Source organism: Larus michahellis, chromosome 7 (genome assembly GCF_964199755.1).
Source record: "Larus michahellis chromosome 7, bLarMic1.1, whole genome shotgun sequence".
NCBI classification, from domain to species: Eukaryota; Metazoa; Chordata; class Aves; order Charadriiformes; family Laridae; genus Larus; species Larus michahellis.
The window spans coordinates 20,802,314-20,823,119 of record NC_133902.1 but is presented as its reverse complement, the minus strand read 5'-3'; the positions used below and the strand labels follow the sequence as shown (position 1 = coordinate 20,823,119).

Sequence of the window (20,806 nt, the reverse complement as noted above, 5' to 3'; positions counted from 1 at the left end):
TTGGCGTGGCTGATATTTCTGATTGTTTTTTCTAATTATCCATAAAGCTATAAATACAGGCGGTATCTAGAATGGATTCCTAGTAGTGCTGTGGGCCAGCTGCGGAAGCATTATGGAGAAGATTTTGCTGGGAAGAGTGGCTCTGCATGACCCCCCAGAGCAGGGCCACCCTGGCTGGTTTTGGGTCTCGCCTGATGTGCCAGGGCAGGTGCCACCTTGGGAGCTACTGTGACACCAGCCACCAGGTCTCCTTCTCCCAGAAATGTTTAAGTGCTGATGTAGGTGGTAGATCCCTAATTACTCTTTCTCCCAGTCCCCAAAGAAAACACTTTGCATTCCGATTAAGTAGAGTGACCTCCTGAAGATGTCTGTTTTATTATTTTTTTCATAAAACTTTATTTTCTGAAATACAATATACAGACAAAATAAATTAAGTGCTGGCGCTGCTCTGAGTGGGTTTGAACAGCTTTAGAGGAAAAAAAAAGACTTTATAGCCACAAAATGACTACAGGGATTTATTGATGCTTTATTTTTCCAAGAGATTACATTGTTTCAATGCAAACAACATGGAAAGAGATGATTGGGATGGATGGGTCCTGGATGGTAGCAGTTTATTCCGTCTAGCTTGCCTTGGTGAAGGTTTGGTTTTTTCAAGTGAAAGTGTAGTGACCCAGAGGTGATAACTATGGATGCACTGGTAAAAAGTGGTGGGGTTGGAAGCGCATCATCCAGTTCTATGCAGTTTCCATGTTGATGGTGACAGACTGAGCGAGAATCTCAGGCAAATCTCGAGTGCCATCTGGTCTTTCTGAATTTGACTTGTTCTGGGAAGGAATGTGAGAGTTGGACTTGAAGTCAATGTTGGCTGAAGAAACACTTGCAAAATGACAAACCGAGCCCTTGATTTCTATTTTGTGGTGTTTGTTGTTTCATGCAGGAGTTGAGAATATGTCTTTCCTGGGATAGAATAACAGTTCAAATAAGCCCACAGACCCACGATATTTTATGTTTGCATTTTAAAGACAGCTGCTGGGTTTTTCTTTGGAGAAAATGGCAGCATATCAAGGTTGTGGGTTTTTTGGTTGTTTTTTTCCTACTTGTAGAAGAACTGCTAAATGATTGGGTACTTTCGAAGTCTGCTTTTGACTATTGATCATGTCTGTTAGAATACTCTTTTTCAGATGATTATTTTGTTTGAAGAGCTGTTCTCAGTAGTTCACACAAGTATTCAGGCTACTCTTTCTTTACAGAAATCTACAAATTATCAGAAGGTGTTGCTTTGATTTCCTTTTTTTTTTGGAAAAAAAGCCACAAATTTCAATGTGCTTATAGGGTAAATGTCTCAGGCTGTCTTTTTGCATAGCTTAAACTCAAATTTTGTTTGACAGCAGAGTTCTAGGGTGATATTTAAGCCTGAGCATTTCCATGCTCATGAATAAACTGAGCATTTCTTTTCACAGCTTGGGTATGTTTGAAAAATCCACTAAACACAGTTTCCAACTGGTTATAGAGCTGTGAACAAGCCCCAGGAATCTGCATTCCTGTTTTCTTTGCTCTTGGACAACATTCTCATTTCGTTCTATCTATATCATTGGGGAGATGGTGTCATGTTGGTTTATAACCTATATCTGGCCGTGGGCATGTGTAAGTCTTTAAGGATAGCAAACAGACCAGGTTAAGTGTGCAAATGAGAATGACATACCACTGGTATCTGGGGAAATCCACTTAGACAGACAAGATGTGCTTTACAAACGCTGTGGAAAAATACAGATATGCTAGTGAGAAGGAGCAGCAAATGTTACTTTCAGAAATACCTTTAAAAATAACAGCTGTTCATGAGCTGATGGCATTAAAAACACATGTTCCTGATCAGATTTGACCCAACAATGTGATAGAGAGTTCTGAGTGTTTAACATTGTACAAATCAAATGCTCTTCCTGCTTAAGTGTGATATGACCAACAGAGCACTTTGTCTAAGCATTAGCTATAGGATGGGTTCCAATCACTGTGACTGCTCTACAGAAGGCCAGAGAGTCTAGAGATCTGGCGCTGACTCAAGTAGCCTTCTCTGCTGTGGCTGAATCTAGTCTTTTGAGTCATGTGACTCCAGGCTAAGCATATTGCAACAGTCATTATCATGCACAAGCCTTTCAGCCTAACTCAGCTGTAGCTTTGTCTAACTGACTTGCCTGGGAATCTAAAAGCCAACTGCCATGACACTCTGTGAGAGAGAGAGAAGAAATGTAGGATGAGAGGGTGTTGAACTCTTGCACCTACCTTCATAGTTGATGCAGCCGTTGGAGTCTTCCTGACCTTTCATGAGTTCTTCTACTTCCTCTTCTGTCATCTTTTCACCTGGAAAGTGTAGAGAGCTTGGTTAAGTCTTTCACAAACACACAACTGAGGCTGAACCCTACAGCTTTTCCAAAGGCTTCCCTTATTTTCTGAGTTAGTAATAAAAAGACCTATATATGAACTGAGCTTTATTAATTTTAACTTCCTTTAGAAGTTCTGCACGTGTGTATAAACACAGGGATTCTAGTTATTCCTACAGAGTAAAGAAATAATGCAGCAAATCCTCTACTTTTGTCTATATGTGTTACGTCACTGAGGTGTACAGCCTTTTCTCTCTAGTCCTCAAATAACAGACACTAGGCTGAATTTAGAAATAATAAACCAAACCTTTTCTTTTGGCTTTCTACTGAGTTTTGTGTTTGCTTTCCTTCTGGATTCCCAGTTAGGAAACCCGGAGTCTTTTCTGGGTTTGTAGCCTCCTACCTTTCCAAAGTGATTCGAGTATCTTTCTTCCCCTTCTCATGCCTTCAAACAGCAGCAATTTTTAAAGTCCTCACAGAGATGATAATCCCTTACCCAGAGTAGCCAGTACGTGACGGAGTTCAGCCCCCATGACTGTGCCGTTGCCTTCCTTGTCAAAGACACGCAGACCTTCAACAAAGTCTTCATAGGTACCCTGTTCCTTGTTGTTAGCAGCTGCTTGCAACATGGGGAGGAACTCTTCAAAAGTGATTTTTTTGGCATTCATCTCTGGAAAGACAGCACAGTTGCTACATGCTAGACACTTTTATGTGTGTTCTTTTGGGATACTTGCCCTGAAATGTGGGAGAGCCTCCCACCCCATTTGCACACCTCTTTCTATGCTTTACTCTAGTCTTTGCCTCGGGATTTGGCAGTTCCTTTGCAGAATCTGGATTCTCTCTTATCGTGGAAGTCACTTTTCATATCCTTGCTCTAGCCCTCTTCTCATGTAATTTTACATATTTATGTGCATGTTTATTTTTCTTTCAGAAATGCAACTTGCTGTATGAGTTGATCTTTGAAAGGATTTTGGGAGGGGGGGAACTAAGGCTTACAGTAAAACAGAAATCTTGAGCCCCAACACTGAGAAAAGGTAATGAGGGGGATGCTGCAACTTAGACAAGCCCCTGACGTTGCTGACATGTTACTGACTCTTCAGGGTCTCTTGGATGTGGCAGCAGAGACTATTAGCAAAAGAATAAACTAATTAAAAATAGGAATGTCTAGTGGGGGTGGTGTCCAGATTTCCTATTGACACGTTCAGCGTGGAGGTTTAAGGACTCAGAAGCTTGGTGCATCTAACCCCTTTGTTGTCATGAGCCAGAAGTTGTAGTCCTCAGTGAGGCCTTCCCCAAATGTTTGTTTTTGGAGCAAGGCTGTCAAATAAAAGGCTCTTTTTTTTTATTTTTTTCTTTTTTTTCTCATGGATCTTTGCAAAGAGCAGCCTTCATCTGGGCAGCAATGAAATATAATAGATAGAAACATGTGAGAGATTTTTGAAGTTGCAGCAGGGGAGGTTTAGATTAGATATTAGGAAGAATTACTTTACTGAAAGAGTGGTCAGGCACTGGACCAGCCTGCCCAGGGAGGTGGTTGAGTCACCATCCCTAGAGGTGTTTAAGAAACGTCTCGATTTGGCACTTCAGGGCATGCTCTAGTGGCAGAGATTGTAGGTTATTTGGTTGGACTCGATGATCTCAAAGGTCCTTTCCAACCATGAAGATTCTGTGATTCTATAATTCTATCATTCTATGAATATACAGTTGTTACAGAAGCTATTTTACTACCCAGCTGTATCAAAATCACTGTCAGTATTGCTGTAGTCACTTAAAGTACTGTCATGGTCTCACCTCCCTGTTAGTCCTCTGCTTGGTGCTTCCCACTGGTGCTAATGCTTAACTCAGGTCTTCTGAATTGTTCCTCAAAGCTGCCTTTACCAGGCCTGAGGGCTTGGATATAATTTAGCCCATCTTAACATGATTCTGCGTGACTGACATCAGGGATCACCTGCAGCTAGGTCCTTGTTAGAAGGAGGTGACTACAGTATTTACCATTTCTTTTATCTCTAAGAGGGGAGAAAAGGCAATGGAAAATGGCCACTATAATTTATGGCCAACATATGCCTCAGCATGCCCAGGTTTGTAGGAGCTTTGAGCAGGTGGGTTTCCAGTCCCAGGGCATGTCTTGGATTATGCAGAAAATCCTGCACTGGAAGGACCTGAACAGCTAAGTATCAGCTGTTAGAAATGGATTTACAGCTCCTCAGCAAGGGCAGGAGCACAAATGGACTGTAAGCAGCAATGAGTGTGTGTTACACCACACCAAGCTGACACCAAAATGGTCCCTACAGAGAATTCTCCATATGCTAAGAATTTTTTCCTCTGTCTGAGCAATGTATTCCCCATTACCATCATCCTCTTCAAAAGGAATGGGAGAAATCCCATGTATTGTTGCTGCAGAGTCCCCCTTGCTCCCCATCAGAGCAAAAGCTCCTCACCCTCCTGCTATGACTGTTGATGTTGCCTAATTACAGTTCCCGAGCCTCAAGAAGGGCCCATGAGAGACTGTAGGGCACTTACCCTCTTTGCTGGGGTGGCCCAGGATCTTGTTGATCTCAGCATTTGTAGGGTTCTGCCCCAGCGCCCGGATGATATCACCAACTTGACTCAGGGTGATCTTGGCATCACCAGTCCTGTCAAAGAGGAGGAAGGCCTCCTTGAATTCTGCAAGGGAAGAACAACGGTTAAATTGAGCCAGGTAGCTCCCTATTGACAAGCTGTATTGACAGAGATGTGAGCCTGTTGTCTCCTGGCACTGTTCCACCACCTCCAGGGGAGTTAGCCAGGGGAATCTTTGGCTCACAATCCCAAGAAAAACTCCTCCCCTCTGACATTTTGGTTTCACTATTTTTAAACTTTTATATCTACCTTTCATAGCTTTCCTGGCTCCAATAGCCATCGATAGCTTTGTGATTGACCCCGTAGTTATTTCAAGCACGTGGAAAGATAAGCTTTCTATAAACATTGCCATTCAAGAACAGGTTTCTTTACATGACATAGCAGCAGAGGTTAAAAATGTTATTATCCACTCCACCTTATCTTGCCAGAGGACTGGGACTCTTCTGTCAAAGTACCTAGCAGTGCAAACCATCTGCCTGCTTCAGTGGGTCCTGCCTGCAATCCCAGCATCTCAACTACACAGCACTAATGGGAAATTTGAAGGTGGATTACAAATGCTTCTACTTTTGTTTACCCTTAAAGTTGCCTTACAATGACATTTCTACCCATGCTTGTTCTCTCTCTTCTCTGACCTTTGTGGTCTTGGCCCTGCTTCTTACAGATGCAAGAATATTATCTGGCTTTTCCAGTGGTAGTACTTGAAACTTCTCTTCTTTCAGTGCTGACAAGTGGTCAACGTTCACTTATTTCCCTCTTGCTGCTGACCAAGGACTTGGGGTACAGACATTTCTCCTACAAAAATCAGCACAGATGGTTGCCTTCATTGCATTGCCAATCTTCATCTTCTATTGCAAATTTCCATGTTAATCATCTTACTATATTTTTCAGGCTTTTCAGAGTATTTGTTGCAATGAATAAAGAAATACGTTTTTAAAAAAAGAGGGAGGGGAGAAAGTGAAGGCTCCAGCTAAAAAGCCATCTTCGAATCTTGTATATCAAGAGCATCTTGACACTGCTGTTGATCTTTTCTGCACTGCAGTGTCTGATGATGCTGTGTTTTAGCTCCAAGTAAACCAAGTGAAATGTTTTTCCCTTGGCCATGATGCGCTTCCAGCAGCTAGACAGGCTTTCTGTTTCACAGTGTGTGCATGTGGAATGTTCTTTGTGCCTTGGGGCAGATTTAGGAGTAATAAACCACATTTCAAATCATGTCTTCATTCATCTTGTGCTGGGGATGTGTGACGCAGAGGTATTTAGGTTCCTGCTTTAGCCATCCATATACTGCCTTAGTGGAGGAGTTGCTGGCACCCAGTAAAACTGCTGATACAGGATGTTGGCCTGCTAGGCTGTAACCTAATACATCTGAAACTAATCCTCTTACTGTCTGATGTGAGAGACCTATAACCCTTTACTGCTAACCCTCTCCCCTTACAACTTTTATTGCAGGGTATGAAATCAAGGCCTTCTGGACCTGTGTAGAGATTCCCCTTCCAATATACCAACTTGATATCAGCTCCTGCTCTAGCAGCTGAGGTCGATAGAGCTGTAGTGATTTACACCATATGATCCAATCTTTCATCTGGTGCGTTAATGACATTTAGCCAGAGTGAGGTATAAAACAATGCCAGTTTGCTATTAGCAAAGCCATCAGGAGAGTTTCTCTGTTTTGTAAATCCCATGAAGTTTTATGTTCACTGGGTTCTGAACACTGCTCCCCAGCTCACAGAAAAGGCCTGATTTTATTTTTGTCTCTCAGGCATGCATTTCACTGCAGTATATCTTTGCTGTGGGATTTTTCTTTTTAGTGTTTTATTTTTAATATATATATAGCTAGTCCAAGTTTCTACCTCTGCTGGAACAAGCACATCTAAAATCCCTCTCTGAGGAGGATACTAACCAGCTGCTGGTGTGTCAGCCTGTGTGCATGGAAATAGCTACTGCGGGTGGGACATCTCTGTTCCTGGGAAATTCTCCCTCTCCCAAACAGCCTTTAATTACTCTACTGCTTGATTCAGTCATCACAGCATTACAGCAGCTGGATGATCCAAAAAATGTAGGGAAGCTGAAAGAAATATTTTGCTTTGTTACACATGCCAGCAGCTCTGAATTGATGGCATTCTTCCATAAACCCTCCCCACCCTTTTCTAAAAGTTTAAAATTCTGAAAGAATTAAAAAAGTGAGGAAGAGTCCAAAAGATTTTATTTGTAACCAGGAGCGTTTGGACTGCAGGAAGAGAGAAGTTTCCAGTCTCACTTACTGCACTGTACCTCTCCTTACTGCTTTGATGGTGTAACCCAGAGCAGGCTGGTGTTCAGGGAGTTTAGGGCTGTCTCTTAAGACCTGCTTCTAGCTATTTCTCTCTCTGGACTTCTAGTATATCCCTGTATCTTCCATTCTAAATGTTTTGTTCACAGTGAGAAGTCTACTATATTTGCTTCTGAAGTTTGGACATTTTTTAAACCTATGTTATTTAATAGAGCCCAAATGCATCTCTTAGGTTATTTAAAACCTGCCAATTTAGATTTCAAGAACTTCAGTGGGGATTTTTGTTCATGTCAGAGTTTTTAATTGGATCTTTCTAGCAGATTGAAAAAAATTTGGAACTTGCTGGTGACTTGTGAATCAGAGAATACAGCAAGAGGCTCAAGAATTGCAGCATATCCAGTCTATTGTGTTTATAAGCAACAGTTTACACAAGCCACTTATTTGCTAACTGTTTCCATGCTTCATGAATATATTTACAGTAAAACAGCCTTTGTTCCTTCCCTTCCACAACACCTCCTGGCAAAAGTGACATGTAGGCCTCTTGCATCTTCCATTCATGTAAAATTGCAATGTCACTGCAGCTAAGTTAAATTTTCAACCCGCTCCCTCGTTCTGTCATCCTTCATCTGCCTATTTCCCCGATGACTTTCAAATGCAAGACCCGTTTTTGGCATCCTTGTGAACGGCCAGTACAGGAGCACAACTGAAAACTGCTCTGTAGGTAAAGCTGGTAAAACCAGTGTATTTCCTCTTCGTACCATGGCAGAAACGTCTCAGCTTGGGCAGCACGTAAGCACCCAGATAAATTACATGTAAATCCATGGTCAGATTCTTGTTCAGCATAAGTCAGCACTGCTCCCCCGAAGCCAAGAGTGTGATGATTTATACCAGCTAGAGTCCTAGCTCATCTTTTCGTAAAGGTTAAACTTCTGAGCCTGTAGCTCCTCTCTGAACCCATGTACATGTAAAACACATTGGCTCTCTTGTAACTTACCATCCTGTTGCTCCTGGGAGAACTCGATCTGTTGAAAGGAAATCAATCATAAAAAATAGCTTAGGAAGGGGGGGCTTGGGGAGAACCTGTTTGTTTTCTAAAGCATCCAGCTCAATCCATGAGTCATCATCCAAAACAGCAAAAATGTGGCCTGTCAGATGTGCAGAAGTAATGCAGATAGCAAAAGAGCTCTTAAGACTAGTGAATATTTAGCATTTGGTAGCCATTATGTTCCACCTCCTGCCCCCCAGTTAAAGTTTAACTTTTATTTCACTTACCACTAATTTGGTCAGGAGTGAAGGACTGCAGTTGGGAAGAAAAAGAGAGAGAAAAGAGAACTAGTACTGCTGAAAATGCACTGAGAGAAAACAAATAGCACAAAGTAGCTAAGCGCTCTCATATCTGTCTTGCCTAGTGTAATTAGGCCATAGCAAACTAAACTAGCAACTTCCCTTGCAAAAATGCATCACCAGGTCTATTCTTAAAGATTCTGTTAAAATCTGCATCCCAGGGAAAGTCAGGGTTGTGGCTAGAACCGACCAAAATCTAAAGTCTCTTAACTAACAAAGAAGTTGTTACTGTATCATCAGGTCATTTACTGTTTTCTGTTTTAGTATAGACCCATTTTATTAAGACCATTTGAAGTAGTATTGCTTAACAAGCAGCTTTTTTTCCATTAACATAGAAATTAAGCCAATCCCTTAAAGTTTGTGTTTCAAATTAGTTTCTGACAATACATTGTTTCATAAACTACTAAACTATGATATTTTCTCATATAAAAATATTACTATTTTCCTTTGCCACTTCAGCAGGTTGCATCCGATTTAAAAAGAAAAAGCTCAGCAGACAGCACTAGCAAACTGTAACCCTTCTGTCTGAAGCTACAGGAGCTGCACGTCTACCATTGCCTGGTGCAGAATTTGAGGCTCACTGGAAAACCTCGCATAGGTTTAAGGAGGAAAGCCAAGCAAATCTAAACTGTCTTATGGATTGTCCTTCCCTCCCCTAGAACTAACTTGAGCGAGAAGCCTAATTTACTTATGTAAAATACACTGGCTCGCTGCTAACCATTAGCTTTCCGGTGGACCCACCATGGTTGAGAGTTGGAAAAGCAGAGCAGCAGACGGGCAGGAGGGATTAGCTGAGAGGTCTCGAGAGTGGTCCTGCTTTCCTGGCCTTTCTTCCCCTTATTTATCCAGCAGCGCTGACGGCATTGCCTGGATTAGGTGTCAGAAGGAGAGGTCCCTCCCCTTGGCGAGTTCTTTAGCTTTCTTAGGGCAAAGTGACAGGAGGCTCCATGTCTTGATCGACATCTTCTGGTGGCTATTTTTAGGAGGCTGGAGAGGGCAGGGAGTGGCAAGCAGTAAGTTTGATTCATGTCAGCACTTTCTGGGTCCATACCATCAAGAGCAGGTATTCCTTGTCCAGACCTACCAAGATTTCCTTATAGGGAAGGATTCTATTTCTCCAATAAGCTATAAAGTCAGCGAACAAGGAGCGCTGAGGGTGAGAGGTGCCATGTGTTTGCCCAGCTGGCTGGTTTTACACGTGGCTTGCAGGTTGTGTTTTAGATGCAGCTGGATGGTCTTCGTACCTTCCCTGGGCTTTGCCCAACCCCTTGTACGGATGATACAGCTCTCAACAGCAGATGAGTGGTGCTGCTGCTTGTCCGTGCGGTGTGGTCCAGTTGTTGGCAATGAACAGATTAACCTGTTGACAGAGGTGGTGTCTCACTGTGAAGCTCTTCCTCTGCACTGCTCACATTTTCCAGATTTTGAACATTTTTAAGGGAAAAATTATCCGTGCATTTTGGATCCAGCTGTGTTGCTTGTTTAGCAGCTGATGTGGAGATGTACCCAGCAGGGCAGTGGGAAATTTGTACTCACAGTAGCCTGTGCTCTCCAGGACACCCAGTATGCCAGCTTCAGAGCTCACTGGTATGGTGAGAGGATGTGCTGCTGAGGTTTTTGTGATGTGACAGTAAGGGAGAAGCCATGATAGAAGCAAAGACCCCCAAAGGCTTTGTGAATTGGAAGGATGACTGTTCATGGTGGGGAAGGGGTACTTGCTTTTTGGGTTGCAGAGAGGAGGGGTCATGGTGGGACTACAAGTGGGGAGTTCCTAGGTAGGTTGCAGGAGGTAGAAGCTGCAGCTTCTTCAGTAGCAAAGTTCTAGTCCTTCCATGTAGCATCCTCCAAGCCCGGGTCAAATCTCCAAATTGATGCCATGAGACATTGTAAAGGATTAGAAAACTTTGCTCCAAAATTCTTCCTTTCCCCATCACCTCAACTGGGTCAAGAGTGTCATGGCGCCAGGGTGGGAATGGTTGTGTGACAACAACAGACTCCCTGTTGCAAACTCAAGTTCCTTCTACAATTTCTATTTATTTCCTTTGTTGAGCATTCACCGCTCCTGGTTTTCTAATGATGAAATGTGATTAGTGAGGGAAATTTTCTCCTGTAGCTCACTTAGTTACCCTGAAGATAAGCATGTGAATGTCTCTTTTCAGTATATTGAGGGCTCTGAAAGAAAGAATCAAATCCAAGCAGACTTTACTGTTGTGTTTTTGGGCTTGTTTTGTTTTGTTTTTTAGAAAAACTGAGCTATCAAAATAGGTCAAAAAAACCCTGAGCAATCAAAATATGTCAAAATATTTGGTTGGATTTGAGACATTAACCTCCTACTTCCTATTTTAAAAGCTAAAGATACAACTGCAAAGAATTTTCTAAGCTTGCCATTTTAGCTGGAAAACATTCTGTCCAAACAGATTATTTGCATTTTTGGAGAAATAACTGGAAAATATACTGAGTATGAAAAACACTTCACTGCCAATCCTTCATGTTTGGTTCTTCTGCTGTCTGTGATCTGTTGGCCTGTGGGAGCAGGGATGTACTCGGGACAAAGTGTAGCCGTGATCAGGTGTGGCTGCATAGAAGAGGGGGTTGATGCTTTTCTCTCAATTAGCTACCACAGGTTTAGCGCAGGGCAGGCTTCCTGACTAATACAGGCTGGGGCTGGAGCTCGAGCAGTGAGAAAACTAATATAGATCTTGGCCATCAGTCCTAATGCATTAATAGAGGAGCTTTCTAAAGACTTTGGCAGAGCTGAAATGTTGCCTGGGTCAACGCAGTGTGTTGCCTTTTGTGGAATTTTCCTTCTGCCCTTAGCCTCTTGCCCTGCAGTGCTGGCAACTGGGAAAATGTTCCCCTGAAAACAGGATTTAATTATTTTTTTTTTAAAGGAAAACTTAGATTAAGTTTCCTGAACATTTTTTCTTACTTCCAGATAAGCTTTATGGTTGGCTACAACAAAACTTACCCCAAAAGACTTTAGATGCCAAGCAGAAAATAATTGGGGTGCATTTGTCTTGCATGTAGAAAACTGATATGTGGATTAGTCATCTGGCTTGAAAGGGCTATCAAATACTTATAAATTGATAGGGGTCTACATATAAGCTCATTGATCTTTTTACTATGCGAGACTTTGTCTCAGAATTTAGATGTGGAAATACTAGTGCACCACAGCAGCCCTTCATTTTATTACTGATTCTTGACTAAAAGCTCACTAGACAGAGTTTTGCTGGGGAGAAATATTCTAGCGTGGGCATGTTGCATTCCCTTGAATTAAGAATCATCCTGCTTTAAGCCAATGGGGTCTGTTGGGGGCTTGAAGTGCTACTTGTTTTGAGCAAGGGCACCTACAAACGGCCTCAGTATAGAAAATATTTCAAACACTCCTTAAAAGAAATTAAATGTAAGATTTCTGATTCTGTAAGGAGCCTTCATAAACTTCAAAAGGTAGAAAGAAGTACTTTGCAGTGACCTGATCTTTGTTTTGATCCTGGCAGTGTTCTCTGCATTGTCAGAGGACATGATGAGTCTCAGGGCTTTAGGGAATATGTTGAAATTTCAGGGAGTTTGGTTTAAAAAGAATGAATGCCCTCCCCAGTAGAAATAATAAAAGGTTGAAGGAACTGCAACATATGGAAATACCAAAAGGACCTGGATTTCTCTAACTTGGCTTAGCCCTTATTTGTGGACGGACAAAGTCGTTATCCAGAAGGTTATCTATGCCAAAGAAAAAGGTGGTGTGTTTTGGGTTATTTTGTTTGGCTTTTTTGTTTTTGTTTGTTTTTAAGATTAAGCCTTTTCCCTGTATAGTTTGTGACCACCTTCTAGTCATCTTGTTGCTAGATAGAGGCATTTTGACTAGGTCCCGGTTACGTACGGTGGGGTGGATAGAGTTGTATGCAACTCTGTCACCAGCTAAGCAGAAGACGCAATCCACACAGATCTTTATTTCCAAATTATTACCAAATTTCCTATTTTCCCAACAAATCACTGGTTCATGGGGCTTAGGGCCCTGACTTTTGCAGCGTGGTGCTGTGCTCACCTATTTAGTCTGGTGGGTACTGGGACTGAGTACAGCTGTGCTGAGTGAGAGTCACTTTGTGCTCACTGTAAATGTGTAAATGTCTGGACAGGATGAAAAGCCCTGGGAAAAGATGTTGCTGGGAGTTAAAGCATTCAGCTGCTCTGTCTGCTTGTAACCCTTTGGGTGAATTACAGAGAAGGGAATCATCTTAGGAGTCACCAGATATTTCAAGATACTGTCTCTGTAGAAGAGACTGAGCATATCAAATGTCTCGGAAAATCAGAGAGGAGAAAATTGGAGAGTCTCCTAGGATGTTCATTGTATATTTAGCTTTCTGTTCAGGACTAGAGGGATTTTTTTTATTTTTGGGTGGAGATAAACCAGGATTGTGCCTACAGCAGTTCATATGATATCTGCTCACCATTAGTGCTGGCTCCTTGATTAATACAGCTGCACATATTTTCTAGTAGACATCACTGAGTGCAGGATTACACAGCTCTCAAACCCCTCTGAAAAGCAGGCTATCGTTCTCCTGTCCCTCACCCCAGTTCAATAGCTTGTGCGATTGATGCCACAGATTTTAGAGAGGCTACTTCTCATTTAAGTAAGAATCAACAGCCTGATGGATTTAGCCTCATGTCTTCTATGAGGTGGAGAAACATTAGGAGCAGATGAGCTCTTGGGAAAGAGCGCTCTGTTTTGAGAACAGAGCTGCCTGGAAATACAATTGAAAAAAGGAATAAAAATGACCACCATTAATATAGGAGAGAAAATTGCGTGTGTGAGATACCATGAGGCTTGGAAGAATAGTTTAAAATCTCTTTGAGTTTAATGGACTTAACTGCAGATGAATTTGAATTTTTTCTAAGCATTCTGTATAACTTTCCAGTTTGTTTACTTTAAAGCTCATAACTTCACAGTTGCTTTACAATTGTGCGACTTTTGGATGAGCCTCGCCAATTCATTCATGTGCCCTTCTGAAATGTCTGGGAGTGAAATGTGCGCTGTCGATCCCACCATTTTGAACAGATTTCATCAGCTTTATGGGGGGAAGTGCATTCAGTTGTGCTCATTTATAAAAGTGTCCCTCTTCTAATTGCACTTAGTTTTGCATGAATGTGTGTAACCGAGAGAATGTCTGAGGAACTGTGAGGGCTCAGGGCCCCGCTCTCACAGGGATTTGTTGTTTTAATGTGCCTCCCAGCGGCAGTCTTAGAGTATTAACGTTATTTAAGCTATTGCTACTTGACATTTAAGTGCTCTGCGGTAAACCAGCCAGTTGACAGTGCTTTTTGGCAATGGGTGTAAGATGTAATAAAGCCTCAGTGAAGTGGGGGCAAACTTCCAGCTTGGTTTTTTCATATCTCCTTACAGACAACTTCTTTCTTTACTGGTCATTGGCTAAATTAGTCACCTTCTTCTTGCCTTATGTAAGATAAGGTCAAATATCTTGTTACTATCTGTTACAATCCCTCTGCACTCTAAGGGGGTTTTAAACAGTCTTTTAGAGATATTGTGGGGTTGTTTTGATTTTATTAGTTGATTGGGGAAAAAGGCTCTGCCACAGAACTGCTGTTAACACTTGAGATTACCCTGGGAGCTTTTGAAATGTTACTGTCTGTGTAATTTGCTTTAAATTCCACTGTTTCTACCAAAGTTTGTCACTCCCCACACCCTCCAAAGGCTATAGATATCTTTTTTTTAAATGCTGCCAAAGCTGTGAATTATGAAGAAAGAATCTTGTCAAAAATCATTATTTTCCAAATAATTTTTCAGGTTAGCAGACATAAGAAAAAGCGTCTACTAATATATATGGACAGTCCCTACTTTTGAGGGACTCCTTGCTTGGCGGCACTTCAGGAAGAAAAAGAGGCAAAGTTCTTCTGAAAACTTTGTAAAGAAAACTAAGCGGTGGCTTTTCTGTTTGCTTTTCCTTCTGGTTTTCAACAGTATCCTGAAGGGATGTCTTGGTGTGTAGCTGAGTCTGAATGTCCAGGTTACCTGTGCTGGGACGCCTTTATGCCTCGCCTTGCCCGTGCAGTGATTTAGCAGCTGCCACCAACGTGGGTCTGGCATCAGTGATGGGGTTCACAGGGGCAAGGGATATGGCTGGGGCTGCTCTGCTCTGGGGTGGATGCCGAATGGTGCCGTATCTCCGTGGTCAAAGCGGTAGCAGGATGCTGGGCCTCAGATAGGCACCTTTACATCTCTTAAGGCTAAGTCATATTTGCACTTGTCCCCTGCCTACCTGAAAGGGCACTTGGGACTGGTGACCTTGTCCAATGGGTCTGTCAGTCCTAGGGAATCTTTCTGGAATTGTCACTGGAGTCAGGCATAATCTGAAGGCCTGTGCCAAAAATTTCAGGCAAAAACCTGCCAGTTCCTAAGAAAGCCCTTAGCACTATGTGTGAAGCTGCTGTTAACATTCCTGTTCTCACTCCACAGCTTCACATGAAGTTTGTCTGCAGCATAATAGCTCTCCGAGCGCTTCAGCTGACATTTGCAGTCCTGCTTGCCCTCCAGCCCAGAAGCTTTCTGTCAGTGCATTTTAGTGAGTTTATCTCTCTCTGGTTATATCCAACGCAATGTCTGTTCAGAGGTGACCTACTTGAGTAGTGAATGTAGTAAGAATTAAGGACACTTGGAGAAACACTTTTTACTGCCTTAAGAGCTCTGTATTTAAAAACAAATGATCACACAGGTTTGCTTCCATGCAGCAAGCTTCATCATGCATCACACAGTTACACAAGGCCTTAGCAAGTCTTTACTAGTTGATAGCTTCTAATTATTTTTCCCCTAAAGACGTAGGTAGCTTATCTGCAGTTGGGCATGGCCTAATTGGTGTCCTGGGATTTCAGTCTTGAAAACACCAGCATGGGAAGCCTTGTGTACCAAATGAACATCACTTAGACCACGGATACTTGCAAGAACACAATCTCTATCTCTGCTTGAGAGAGGATACTCAGGTGTATCCTTGAAGTAAAGGGCCTGGTGTGACACTGGATCAGGGTGCTACATGTTCAGATCACCATCTGCAGAGCAGAAGCCTGTGAAGTACTGCACTCAAGGTCTTCGGCACCCAGATCCCTGAACATCGCAGTTAATGCTATGAACCTGGCCTCAGTCCAAGGACTGGTTGTGTGTGCTGGGAAGGGCTTTTAGATTTCCAGTAAAAAAAAAAGCCCATGCTTTTGTTGTTGGTGATAGGGACAGAGTTAAACTGATTTGAGCAATACGAAGCTTATGCATTTCCCACTGCCTCAGTTGCAAAACGAAGCATGAGACATTCTCATCATTAATGTCTCATCCCAGTTATTGCAGACATAGACCCATGGTAGTGACGTTCGTCAATTCAACATTTCTTCTCACTTCAGGCTTGTGTGGGAGAAGAAAGTTGACAAAAGAGATAATCTATCTTTTTGGGAGTGTCCTAGGCCAGTTGTAACTACAGAATTCTTGGGGGTCTGCTGAGAAAACGACCCATACGGACATTTTGCTTTTAATCACGATTGGTTCCTGGTGGTAACTCTCAGATGCATCCATCACCCTGTGCTTCTCTTTCAGTTATAATTTAATCTTTAACCTTTGTACCTATTGTTCAAATCCAGGTCATGCTAGCAATAAGGAAAATATATAAGTTTGGGCTGGAAAGGCTTGTGCAAAGCAGATTGAGTTTTATGTTGCTTCCTGAGTAGGCGAAAAAGGGTCTTTACATTTCCATTTGAAAACAAATTCTTTCTCCCTGCCTTGACTCTCTTCCTGTGGTTGTTGTACTGTAACCTAAGGTGAGCTGAGAAAGGGCTGACTTTAGAGGTTTGAGTCTTCAGCAGTTGGGTATTCCTGTTACTCAGTTTTATAGTCAATAGATGGTGCTCAAAAATAGAAAATGCCATACCAGCTGCTATTCGTACTAGCAAATAGCCAAATGTTTGCTTTAATCAGGTTAATTTAAAGCGGGGAAAAAAGAACAGAAGAGGGTGAAAGGCCTGTAACAACTTCTGATGGTGACAGGCAATTTTGGGGTGCCTGCATTTGCAAGGACCCAGCTTGAGACCTCCTAAGGGGAGAAGGAAAAAAAAAAGCCTAACCTTCCAAGTGTGCACCCCAAAAGGCTCACTGAAGATGGGCCAAGCAGGGCCTCTGGGAGGAGGGCTACCACCAAAAGAATCACTACCCATGTTTGTAAACCACCTTCTTGTTTGTTTTGGAGAATATTATGATCTCCGATGGCAATTTAAAATGAAGCGCACTGCCAAATGTAACTTATTTGGCTACTGTAACCACTTATTAGGCAGCTCTGCCCTTACCCACTCCAGCTGTAATAGTTAGAAGGGGCTTGGATGTCTCTTTTTTAAATCTAACAAAGTCTTTCTGCGTGTTTGCCTGCTGTGTGGCTCCCCAAATCATCGTGGTGCTGCAGCCTGGCATTCCCTGTCACCTCTCATTAGTAGCAAGCTCTGGCATGGCCACTAATTCCCCTGAGGGGTGAAGGGGAGTCCACTTGATGCCCTTGTTCGGCTTTGACTCCACGCCTGGAAAATGAGTGCAAAGAGCCCCAGGACAGGATTTCTCACTGGGTCGTGGTCAAAAGCTTAGTTTTAAGTATGCCCTGGCTCCAGAGTTTTGCTGGAAATGGTGCTGTGCCTTTTCCCATGCTGAGAGTTTGGTGGGTGAATGGAAGGATTCAGGATCAATTAATGCTTATTAAGGTACTGGGCTAAGACTCAGAAAATTTGATTCCTGACTCTGCCTCATCTCCCAGGCAAATCACTTGTAAGAAGACATTGTTTCCCTTCACTGCCTGAGCTCTCAAAGGGTGAAAAAGGATAACCCAGGGTGGCTTGTTGGGACCTTGGGAGATCGTCCAGTCCCTGCCCCTGCTCCAAGGCAGGATGAAAGGCACCGTGGTTGTTCCTGGTGCCTTCTCAAAGAGCCCAGCACTGGAGGTGCCACAGTCTGCCTGGGCAGTCCTTGACCCATGTGGCGTCTCAAGTGAGAGGGGATGTGTGTCACCCTCGCGAGCAGCGAGGGTTTCTGCATTAACTTGCGGCCAAGGCGTGTGGTTGGGCTGGCTCCCCCGCTGCAGGGGGGTGCTCTGTCCACCCGTGCAGCACCTCTGAGGCACCCGGCTCCTTGCCTGGTAAGGGCATGAGGAAGAGTGGAGGAGATACTTGCAGACAGATATATGTTAGCGATAAGCACGCAGGGCAGGGGCTGTGCCACCCACCACACTGCAGGGTAGTCCTGTGACCTCCATCATGCTGCTCATATCTTCACTTATTTGCAAATAGGAATGGTAATGCTAATGTGCTGCCATTAGTGTTAAAAGAATAGTTTTGTCTTACTAGGCCAGGTTTCCCCCCCCCCTTCAAAGAGGAAAATATTTTGTCTGATATTGTCATTCGAAAGAATGAGAATTTAGGGAGACTATCTTCTTCTATCAGTCTGAATATGACAAAACCTGGAGCGTTCTCTCTGTGCTACCAGTATATATTTCCTGTCATTACAGAGAGCTGTCTGAGTAAAGGAGTGAACTGCAGAGATGCCTCAGACTGCAGCTGGCCATTTTTTAGCTGGTAATATACTATTAAGTCTATCTGTGTACAGATGGATTACCTAGGATCACTGGAGTTGAAAATTCTATTTTCTTCTAATGAACTGGACATAGAAAGCTATCAAATCATATTAAATTATTTAGTAGGAAATCTAGCTTGTGTTCCCCTTCATCTCAGGAGATGAGTGAAATGTGAGGTCTAATCTAATTTTCAGACGGTACTCTCAAAAACAGTGGGCTTTTCATGTAGCTTTATGATGATCGCTCAAAGTATTTCAAAATGTCTTTTTTTTTGCTCTTGTTTTGCTTTGCCAGTGGGTTTAGTTTCGGTCTTATGAGAAGCTACATACTGTTTCAGAAAAATACTGACTCCTGATTGTGAAAATTAAAGTAAAATTCAAAAAATTTCACGAAATGGGTCATGATATTGGGACTATACGTATTAAGATACCTGAAACAGAATTCATCACAAGACGAAAATGAGTAGGTCCTACTAGGAGTTTTTGTACTCCTTCTTTTCTCCATAATAGGCATGATTCCTTATGTAGAATTTAGCAAATTGGTCCTGGGACCAATGAGCTTGCCAGAGAGGTGGAGAATAACTATTTATAGTGCTACCCGGAGAAACTGGTCTGTCTCTCCCTCTCTTTAACTGCTTAACCTCCCTCTCCTCTTTCCTAAGTAAAGAAATTCCCAACATGAAGGAGTTTTCTTCGCAGTGTCAAGGCAACAATTAGTGATGTTCGTTGGCATGCAAAGTCTAAAGACAGTATGAGATCAAATGGAAGCGTAGTCAGAGGGAAACCTCCGAAAGACTTTTTCTCTTTGTTGCTTTTAATTTGCAGCAAATTGCAAATTCTGAGCAAAAACGTAAAGGTGAGAGGAGATCACTTGAAATGCTTCCATCCATGGCTTTCCAGCTCATGATCTCTATCAATGTTTGTTGTACAGTGCAAATGAAAAGAAAATAGATGAAACTGCCAAATCCCTCGTTCTTTTTTTAAACTGTTTTGTTTCTGTTTTTGAAGATAAGCCATGCTGATCTCAAAACACATGACCAAAGAGTCATCAGGTGGTTGCAAAAATTTGGAAAGGAATTTGAGGGGAAACTGCAAAATAAGGTTTGGTTCTAGTACCAAAATAAACAGCACTATGGGAAAACATTGCATTGCAAGCTTCAATAACACTTTCCTGTCCTCGTGTACCTACTTTTTTTTTGGGGGGGGGGGGGGGGGGGGTGAGGGGATTGTTTTTTATTTCTTTTTAAATATAGCTTTACCAAACAGGTCAGACTGATACTGATTTGGTAAAAAGTTCTGAGGGTCACACTCCACAATACTTTTAAAATGGCCAGGCTTCACTCTTGTGTTAAATCATGCACCATGCCTTACACCCGTCCAGCTACTCAAACAATCAAAATCTCAGGCAGGTCAACAAACCCATCGACTGAGGTTACTCATTCATTTCACTGCAGTCCCCAAACCGGAACCAGACACACGCAGCGTTTCCCTGCAGGTCTCGGCTGGGACTCTGCTGACTTTCCCCTTTGGGAGCGCTTTGGGCCCGCGATCAGCACACGTTCATCCATTTACCTTGATGCTCTTGAGATCGATGGTGGGTTCTTTGGGTTTAGCTGGTGCAGGTGCTGGTGCAGGTGCTGGCGCGGGTGCTGGTGCTGCAGCTGCTGCTGGTTTCTTTACATCCTTCTTTGGTGCCATTTTGTGTTGCTTAAACTTGCAAGTAAAGGTGCCCCCCCAAAAGAACTTAAAAAAAAACCCCAAAACAAATCTTAAAAGTGATTCCCGTGAGAGAAGCAGTGGTCAGAATGAGCTACAGCCTGTGCCCTGGAGGTGGACCCAATGCGCTAAACTCTATAAGGGCATATATATATTTCACTTAGTGCCTTGTACAGTCCTGACACATGCAGCTGGATTGGACAGCTTGCTAATCAAGGGGGATGTCATTCCAGCTTGAGCTATAAATGGAATATAAGAGTTCAGGGCTTCATAAGATAAAGGGACTTCAGTGGCTTTTTTCCTTGTCTTTAAACCACCCCAGCCACCTCCCCTGTAATTTTTTTTTTTTTTTTAATGCGTGCAAAGGAGAGAGAAATGTGACAAACCCAGTTTCAGATCTGCCGTTGACATTCAGGCATAGATTGAACAGTCCCTTTTCTCATCAGAATTTCAGTTCTGCTTAAGTAATAAATCTTCTTTCTTTCCTTCCCTCCCCCTTTCCCTCATGCCTGTGTAGCGTTCCAGGAGGATTCAGTTTCAAGTAGGAATTTTGACTTTCATGGCTGGGATCATCAATTTCCAACCTCATTTGCTTCTCTTCCCACAGCCCCTCGTTCCTCCTCTGCTTCCTTCTTTTACAAGGAAGTGTTGATCAAGCAAAGGCTCTGGGTGTTTAAAAATAAAGCAGACAAATATGGAAAACACTGCAATACCTTCAGCCAAGACGTTTCTGCCAGACCCTGAGTGTCTTTCAGCTGTTCTTACTATTCCTTTCTATCATGTTAAGATTGTGTTTAATATTGAAAATTGCTTCCTTTGATCTTCTTTTTCCTCTCCTAGGGATAAGCTGTGTCCTGGTAGAATGGAGATCAGCTGGCTGTTATGTTT

General features: G+C 42.7%; 1 protein-coding gene across 6 annotated transcripts; it reads right to left on the bottom strand.

Moving 5' to 3' along the window:
- Positions 1-346: 346 nt before the first annotated feature.
- MYL1 (myosin light chain 1) lies at positions 347-20,536 on the bottom strand. 6 transcript variants are annotated; one of them, XM_074596237.1, is made up of 7 exons: positions 19,775-20,536; positions 8,255-8,282; positions 4,896-5,039; positions 2,872-3,045; positions 2,278-2,355; positions 1,703-1,754; positions 347-824 (listed from the first exon to the last, which is right to left on the bottom strand). In XM_074596237.1, the coding sequence occupies exons 1-6, from the start codon at positions 19,898-19,900 to the stop codon at positions 1,726-1,728; spliced, it is 579 nt and encodes a 192-aa protein (XP_074452338.1). In that variant the 5' UTR covers positions 19,901-20,536; the 3' UTR covers positions 347-824; positions 1,703-1,725. The 6 variants fall into 6 exon arrangements, with proteins under 6 accessions (XP_074452338.1, XP_074452339.1, XP_074452340.1 ...); XM_074596238.1 differs by having other exon boundaries at positions 347-957; positions 19,775-20,529; XM_074596239.1 differs by lacking the exons at positions 8,255-8,282; positions 19,775-20,536 and adding exons at positions 8,533-8,557; positions 9,346-9,557.
- Positions 20,537-20,806: the final 270 nt, after the last annotated feature.

Bases quoted from the DNA above. Each gene is read 5' to 3' on its own strand.
- MYL1 (XM_074596237.1), bottom strand. From the start codon at position 19,900: ATGGCACCAAAGAAGGATGTAAAGAAACCAGCAGCAGCTGCAGCACCA. The intron at 5,040-8,254 runs GTAAGTTACAAG...CTTCCCTTGCAG, and splicing joins CTCCCAGGAGCAACAGGATG to AATTCAAGGAGGCCTTCCTC. The intron at 3,046-4,895 runs GTAAGTGCCCTA...CTGTCTTTCCAG, and splicing joins GGGCCACCCCAGCAAAGAGG to AGATGAATGCCAAAAAAATC.